Here is an 8,256-nt window from a genome sequence, read left to right on the forward strand (position 1 = left end):
CTTTGCCAAAGCAGGGCTTCACAACTGTGCCTGGTGGCGCATCACTGATAATATGAAAGAACAAAGCTCTGTGCTGAAAAGTATCTCAAAAATAAAACAATTAGGGACAAAGTTTAAGGAATTCGCGAGCAAAATGTGTGGAAGCGGATGACGATATGTAGGGGATCACCAGGCCGAAGCGTTTATATGTATCGCGCCACACCCTAAAGTAAGGACTTATTCTGCTAATACTTTTTGCTGCGTAATGCATTTCTTGAGCCCATTCTGATCCTTAAACTACGGTGCTAGGAAAGCAGGAGCATAAGTACATTGTACTTCGTCTCTTTTATCGACTTGCAAATATAACGAACTGAAATAGCTCTCGCATCTAACCTGCAGCGACGCTGGAGAGTTTTGTACGCTATATGTACAGGGGTGGTCAAAAGTTCCAAGGCCGCAAGGTCTGCCTCTGAGCAGTATAGCCAGTTAGCTACGACGACCCCAAATCTCAAAATACATGTGGAGGGTAGAAGAAGCATTATTCTAACCTCTGAGATAATTTATAGCTTTAATGGGATCTCGCGTGTAAGAATATGGTTACCAGAATCAAAACCTTCGGCCTGGGAACTTTTGACCCCCTGTACCTTTGTTTGTTTCAGTTGATCTCTTTTCTCTCACTGCATTGCTCATGTACTATTTTGTTTTCAGTCGGATATCGCTGGCGACATCATCAAAGGAACCAACAACTATGGGAGTGAGGCTGCATCAGCACTGCACGCTCTTTACACGTCGTGCATTCGGGAGATATGGCAGCAAGATACGTTGATAAGGGACGTCACGGCAGCTGTGCTGGAAATCGCGAATGTTACACGTCGCATGAGCGGTGCAGACCTTCTCCGTTTGGCAGTCACTGTCAACAGGCGATACGGCCTGACGTTCGCCTTTGAGATACGTACGTCCGCCAGCGTTGCAACGCAACTCACGTTCATAAGAAGAAATTACCGGCCCCGTGACTACTGGGAGTCCTGTGATGCTTCTTGTTATATCCATGCTTTCTCCATCCTAAACGGGCATTTCGGCACCAACTACACTAAACAGGACATCGAAAATTGGGAAGAAAGATTTCTCGTAACTCATTCGAGTTATTCACCCGTGTCATGGACAGAGATAAGAGAAGTATTCGGGGGTCTGGAAGCCGCGCAGCTCAAAGCAATATTTCTGGAATTATTTATTGACGTGGACAGCATCAAAACACTAAACGTGGTGTCTAAAGCCAGCTTTTTGAGAGATATTCGGCGCTTGACTAACGAAAGCAACCAGCCTCTATCGGTGTTCTACATGGTCGCCCTTCTTGTTCTGGATGCTATGCGCTACATTCAAGGGGGCAAACGTCTGAATTCGCCAACACTCAGTAGCGAGATGATCTGCAACGATCACGTGTACTATAGAGCCCAGCTATGGCGCGTTGCGTACGTGGCAGCTCTCGCAACTCCCACCAAGGACGACCAACTGCACAATATCTTCGAGGCCACGCGAAAGATTATTTCGAACTATGCCCTCTACAGGAAGCTGATGGCGGCCGGAAACGACACGGAACACTTCCTGGCCGCGATGAAAAACTTCTCCCTCATGCTGCCTGGAGATTTGATATTCCGTGAGCCAGCCGTGCCGCTGATGTCTAAACAGGGTTTCGTCCGGAACTTGTTCTTGGCACTGAACTACGAGTTTGACTCTGAAATGCAGAAAGCACGCAGAGGCATGCCCCCGCTGCGAGACGATGCCAAGGTCGAAATGAAGCAGCGCATGTTTTTTATAAACGAAACGACTCTTTACGTGTCATCACTTGGATATGGTTGGCTGAGTTCTGGAACTACAGACCCAATGCTTACTGATGCAACAGTGTTCGTGCCTAGCTTGGCTGTGCTGATATCGGAAAACATTCTCAACAGGAATGTCTGGTCTAAAAGGACGAAGATGGCACTGAATTATTACAGGTAAAGAGCAATGTAAAGAAATTTGCCTTCCGCGTCTGAATTTTCCGCTAGCTGCTACTTTTTTCTGTCAGATGAAATGTAAAGCATAGGTCCATCCTAAGATGATGCACAATCAATAATGACTGGCGATTATATGGTATCGGAGGCGATAAATTCATCAGCCCCTATCTGCTCAGGCTGCTTTTGAATGATTGTTTATGACGCAATTGCTCAACTAGGGAAAATATTATTGTAGTTCTTGCATCTTTGAAGCATGTTTAGCCACAGGCTATTGTAGTATACGGTAATCTATTGCTGCGAAGGCAATCGAGTGCCCTCCGTCATGAGCTGTCGACTAAAAGACGTTTTGCTGAGCCTGTTCTGTTATTTTTGTGTAATTTCGCAGCACAATCTCCAGGAGATTGTTGATTGGCATTAAAGAGTTTCTCCTATAGCGACAAAAAATCGATGTTCGTATTCCATGCCAGGAAACTACAAAAAGCGAGTGCATAAATAAACTTGTTAGACAACGTATTGATTCTACCCCACACAGCTTAAAGGTCGCTCACTAGGGTTCGGCTGCATGTCGCAAGAGTTGTACTGTCTTGTGTGTGGGCATCTCATCCTTAGTGCCCCAAAACATAAATACAAAGCATGTTGTTCAAGCCGCAAAAGTGTGCCTTATATCTGTTTGATAGCAATTATCACGCATATTAGGATTTTCGCGCGCCTCCTTGCAACAAGCGTAAGAGAATTTGTGCATACCCTGACGAAAAGCGATTGTTTTCTATGCCTTTATTGGTATTTGTGTTTCTTTTGCAATCTCTTGAAAGAGTTCAAATGTATGAGGTACATGTGCTATATGTAGTGTTGGCTGACCGTGGTGAGTCATTGGTTGACAGATTGTTTAGAAAGTATGATTAGTTATTGAAACGGGCGTAGTGTAGAGAAGTAACCACTTGCGTGTATTCTTGAATATGAACATTTGTAATAACCTGCCTCTTCATGGTGGCCCAGTGGTTGTGGTGCTCAAAATCTGTGACCAATGATCTGGGATCTTGCGGCGGCCGTGTTTCAAGGAGGCGAAAAGAAAGGCGCCCGTGGGATGCGTGTTCTCAGCTCACATTAAAAATACCGAAGTGGTCAAAGTTTCTGAAGCTCCCCACTACGTCGTCTAACCTGAGTTGCTGTGGCAATTTAAACACCATGGACAAGATCACACCAACGTGAAATGACTTGCGGTGGATACTAGTCCGACAACGTCGTCTGCTATTTTTCTACATGCATAAAATAGGGGGGGGGGGCATTTTTTTATTTGTTTTGGTTTGGTTTGTGGGGTTTAACATCCCAAAGCGACTCAGGCTATGAGAGACGCCGTAGCGAAGGACTCCGGAAATTTCGCCCACCTGGGGTTCTTTACCGTGCACTGATGTCGCAAGCACATGGGCACCTTCCTTTTCGCCTCCATCGAAAAGCGGCCGCGAGGCCGGGATGGAGGGTAGATGGAGAGCACCTCAGTAATCTGCGATTTGCTGATGACATTGCCTTGCTAAGCAACTCGGGGGATGAACTGCAAATAATGATTGATGACCTAGACAGGAAAAGTAGAAAGGTAGGCTTGAAAATCAATATGCAGAAGACTAAGGTAATGTTCAACAGCCTCGGGAAGGAACAGCAGTTTACATTAGGTAGCGAAATACTGGAAGTAGTAGGCGAATATGTCTACTTAGGACAGGTAGTAACCGCAGATCCGGACCACGAAAAGAAAATAAGAAGAAGAATACGGTTGGGATGGATCGCATTTGGCAAGCACTCGCAGATTATGACTAGCAGCTTACCGGTATCGCTCAAGAGGAAAGTATACAACAGTTGCATCTTGCCTGTACTCACCTATGGGGCTGAAACGTGGAGGCTAACCAAGAGAGTTCTACTTAAGTTGAGGACAACCCAGAGGGCTATGGAACGAAAAATGGTAGGGGTAACATTAAGAGATAGAAAGCGTGCAGAGTGGGTCAGAGAAATAACTCAAGTTACCGACATTCTAGTAGAAATTAAGAAGAAGAAATGGACATGGGCAGGACATGTAGTGCGAAGACAGGATAACCGATGGTCGCTGAGGGTAACAAACCGGATTACAAGGGAAGGAAAGCGTAGCAGGGGGCGGCAGAAAGTTAGGTGGGCGGATGAGATTAAGAATTTCGCAGGGGTCAAGTGGATGCAGCTAGCACAGAACCGGGTTAAGTGGAGAAATATGGGAGAGGCCTTCGCCCTGCAGTGGGTATAATCAGGCTGATGATGATGATGATGATGATGAGGCCGGGATTCAATCCCGCATCCTTGGGAATAGTAGTCGATCGTCGTAACCATTGCGCCACCCCGGCGGGGTAATAAATTAATAAACTTTCACTTCACCGGGAATCGAACCTCCATCCCTTTGCTCTCAGCCTAGCGCTTTACCAACTGCGCCACGGGTTGCGTCTTTTCGCTATGATGGTGCCCGACGATCAGGAAGAATTCGTAGGACAAATGCCTGCAAAGCGGATAATAACGCTTGGTATAACGTTACTATACGGTTCAAGCAAAGTCTGAAAGCCATATTGCGAACGCTAGAAAGGGAAGTGGCACCTTAAATGTGCAGAGGAAGCGAGAAGTGCTATGTCATCAGGTGCCGAGAGTTGTAAATATGGGCTGGGCTTGAGTTGTTCCATAAAGCCAAAGAAAAATAATTAAACATCAGTGTTGTTTAATAATAAGCAAAGAAGCAGATGTGAATAATGCAGAACTAGTGAGGAACAAGTCAAGAAATGAGTGCGCACACTATCTCGTGTACTTTCGAATATTTGTATGGTCGAATAAACAGCAATGTGGCTAAGTTCAATGCAGAACGTAAATAGATGACGTTATACACTAAGGAAAAGGAAGATGTTTGGCTATAAAAGGCTCCGGTGAGAGCAGGAATATTATGGCCTGGTGCTCTCAAGGCGTCAAAGCACCAGTCGAAGATTTTCAATTGAGGGAAATTCAGTTGATGTGTCAGTACACCGTAACACTCGGGTATATAAGTGCTGTCAATTCCACGCATCGACTGGAGTTGCCAGCGGTAGTGTGCGACGACCCCTTGATGGGGCAATGAATCTATAGCTGCCGGCGCTGCCCCGAGTGACGCGTTTCATGAGTCTACAGGCACCCCTCGCGAGCGTCTGAATTTCAAACGTGCCTTAAATCGCCGAAATCGTTTAAGCCATAGTGCAAAGGGGATATGCGTGCATTATTTTCTTTTGATATGGTTTGAAGTTTCATTTGGTTTGTGGGGTTTAACGTAACAAAGCAACTCAGGCTATGAGAGACGCCGTGGTGGAGGGCTCCGGAAATGTCGACCACCAGGGGTTCCTTAACGAGCACGGACATCGTACAGCAAATAGGCGCCTTGCATTTCGCCGCTATCGATAAGCGGCCACTGAGGCCGGGATTTGATCCCACGTCCTTGGGAATATTAGTCGAGCGCCGTAACCACTGCGCCACCCCGGTGGGGCCTTTTTGTTTTTTTAATGGTGATGTGACAGTCATCTACCAGCCGCAAAATTCTAATGGAGTACTCCATGCATCTGTAACTGTAAAAAAATATTTCTTAAATCTTTATCCATGAGTTGCTCCGATGCCATCCTTTACTTTTCTTCTGGTATTCGTCAAAACTGCCATAACTCATATATAAGTTGTCTTGAAACGAAAAAGAACTTAATATAAAATATTGGTCTCATCACTGAAAAGCTTCGATTCAGCACTGAACGCTATTTAGTGAAGTAATTTTCAGATTTCAAGTCTGATTTCAAGTTCGTGTACTGCAACATCAATCCGCAATAATGTATTACGAGTCCATTTTGAAATAAGCGCATCATACATAACAATGACGCAGGCATGCTAACAGTACGTGCCAGCTACTTACACAACACGTCTGATGCAGGAAGTGCCTGACAATCACATCTGGCTCAACAATCTATGACTTCCCGCTTCCAGTAGTGGATGCGTACAAGCACGGACTGCGAGTCGCCGCTCTTGTCGGGTCTGCAGGCACCGGCCCTTCTGAGACCAACACACCAGCGTCTGCGAGACCCAGCTGGTACACAGTGCAGGACGCCTGGAGCCTCTTCCGGATGTCTGAAGCGCAATTTTTCTACGCTCGCGTCGCCTACTACCACTGCGACTCTTTTCACGATGTATTTTTGAACGAGCTCTTCAAGGACAATGCTGATTTTTCTACAGCATTCCAGTGCCCTCGCACCAATGACATGGCGGGAAAAGACTGCACTAACTTTATTGCTCAAAATATTGATTTAAGCATTATGTAAATAAGCCGTTGTATAAGTGCTCCACTCGTTTTTTGGTTGTTCCATTTTTAATAGTGCCTTGTACGTTGTCTTGTGAATGTTCTGGGCATTCGTCTCGAGCACATTACTTTCTAGGAGGGGAACTTGGACAACCAGATACCTATAAACATAAATTATTGTATTCGCCGATGGTTCCCGAATATTAATTTTCCCAACATATAGCAAGAGTTTACTTTTGAATTGTCTGTCCCTATTTTCTAACAAAAGTATATTTCTTGTCGCAAGCTTATTGGTCACGGCAGATTATGTAAAAAGTTTTCTTTTATTGTACGCAACCTGACTCTGGTGTAGAATGTAAGGTTGAGGAATGCTGCGGTTATAAAACATGGACAGAAAAGACGGAATTTAACGTTGTGTGACTAATAGAGCAGCTTATAAAGCATCAATGCTTCAGCGAACAAATTTGGCATGACGCTAGCACTATATAAAAATCTTGCCTCCAAGATACCTCTTTGAAACCGATGTTTGGTCTGCGGCGTGCTAAGGTATCGCGCGTCTTTTCCCGCCAGTAACATTGCCTATTACACGGGCAATAAACTTAAAGCCAACCCTCGTCCTTCGTTGAAGGCGCAAGTCATGCTGATGTTCCTGCTGCTTCTAGAACTGCGCTTCCACTTCATAATGTCAGTTAAGACTGCCTAGAAGTGCCTCCTTACTACTGAGCATTTGGTTCTGAAGAACAATTGTCCATGTAGTGAGTAGTTTGTTATTGTGAATCATGAACGAAGAAAATGGTGAGAAAACCTAAGTGGGATGATTTGTCCGCCTTTCTGCGTAGTGTCTGCCGTGCAATACAAGTGTGAATAAAACTCCATGATCGAATGCTGTGCTGGCATGTCTGCTATTAAAAGATTTCCTTTGCACGACGCAAGACTGAATAACATTGCTCTGCCGACTGACAGCTGCTGATTACGGCTTTCAGTATAGCCAGGGCGCAAATAATTTTCTGAGCAGCTATGGCTTTCTGAGCAGGCGGCCCACCAGGGCCGCCTCCGCCAGCGGCCCTGATGGTGTACCTACCTTTGTTTTAAAATCATGTGCTAAAGAAATTGCTCATTATTTAGTCACCTTGTTCCAAACATCGCTTAACTCGGCATGTTTGCCAAATGACTGGAAAAATGCTAATGTGGTCCCAGTGCATAAAAGCGGTTCGAAAATGTCTGCTGTTAATTACCGACCCATTTCTCTGACTAGCGTGTGTTGTAAAACATTGGAACATATAATTTACACTGCAGTCATGAAACACCTTGACTCTCATGACTTCATTACGCCAGTTCAGCATGGCTATAGAGAATGGGTTTTTCCTGTACCACCCAGTTACTTGAGTTCAGTAATGACCTGTTTTCCTCTTTTGACCACGGATATCAAATTGATTGTGTATTTCTGGATTTTAAAAAAGCCTTTGATTCTGTACCTCATGTGCTATTATTACATAAGTTACGTTGTCTTGGTCTGCATCCCAATATCCTCAACTGGCTTCATTCATATCTCCAGGACCGCATGCAGCGTGTTATAATTAACGGTTGTCACTCCGATTCCGTAAACGTCTCCTCAGGTGTGCCCCAGGGGTCTGTCCTTGGACCCCTCCTTTTTCTCATTTTTAAATAATGATATTGTTCTTGACCTCACCTGCCAAGTTCGGCTATATGCTGACGACTGTGTGCTTTACCATGTTGTGGAAAGTTCTTCTGACGCATTAAAACTTCAGCGAGGCTTAAATTTTATCCAGTACTGGTTCTCAAAATGGCAAATGTCTTTGAACATTTCAAAATGCAAACTTTTCTCGTTCACTCGTAAGCGTTGCCCTTTACCGACCTGCTACTCAATAAATAATGTTCCCCTGCAAAAAGTTTCTGAATACAAGTATCTCTGCGTATATTTCACCTCTAACCTTAAGTGGACGAGACAAGTTGAGCATA

At 44.9% G+C, this 8,256-nt stretch overlaps 1 protein-coding gene across 1 annotated transcript; it reads left to right on the top strand.

Annotated features, from left to right (window-relative positions):
* Positions 1–1,070: 1,070 nt before the first annotated feature.
* On the top strand, positions 1,071–6,646 carry LOC146174330 (uncharacterized). The gene is made up of 2 exons (XM_084584383.1): positions 1,071–1,973; positions 5,914–6,646. The coding sequence occupies exons 1-2, from the start codon at positions 1,318–1,320 to the stop codon at positions 6,296–6,298; spliced, it is 1,041 nt and encodes a 346-aa protein (XP_084440509.1). The 5' UTR covers positions 1,071–1,317; the 3' UTR covers positions 6,299–6,646.
* The last annotated feature ends 1,610 nt before the right edge of the window (positions 6,647–8,256 follow it).

Source organism: Amblyomma maculatum, chromosome 11 (genome assembly GCF_055883805.1).
Source record: "Amblyomma maculatum isolate TAMU_Amacu chromosome 11, ASM5588380v1, whole genome shotgun sequence".
In the NCBI taxonomy this organism is placed as follows: domain Eukaryota; kingdom Metazoa; phylum Arthropoda; class Arachnida; order Ixodida; family Ixodidae; genus Amblyomma; species Amblyomma maculatum.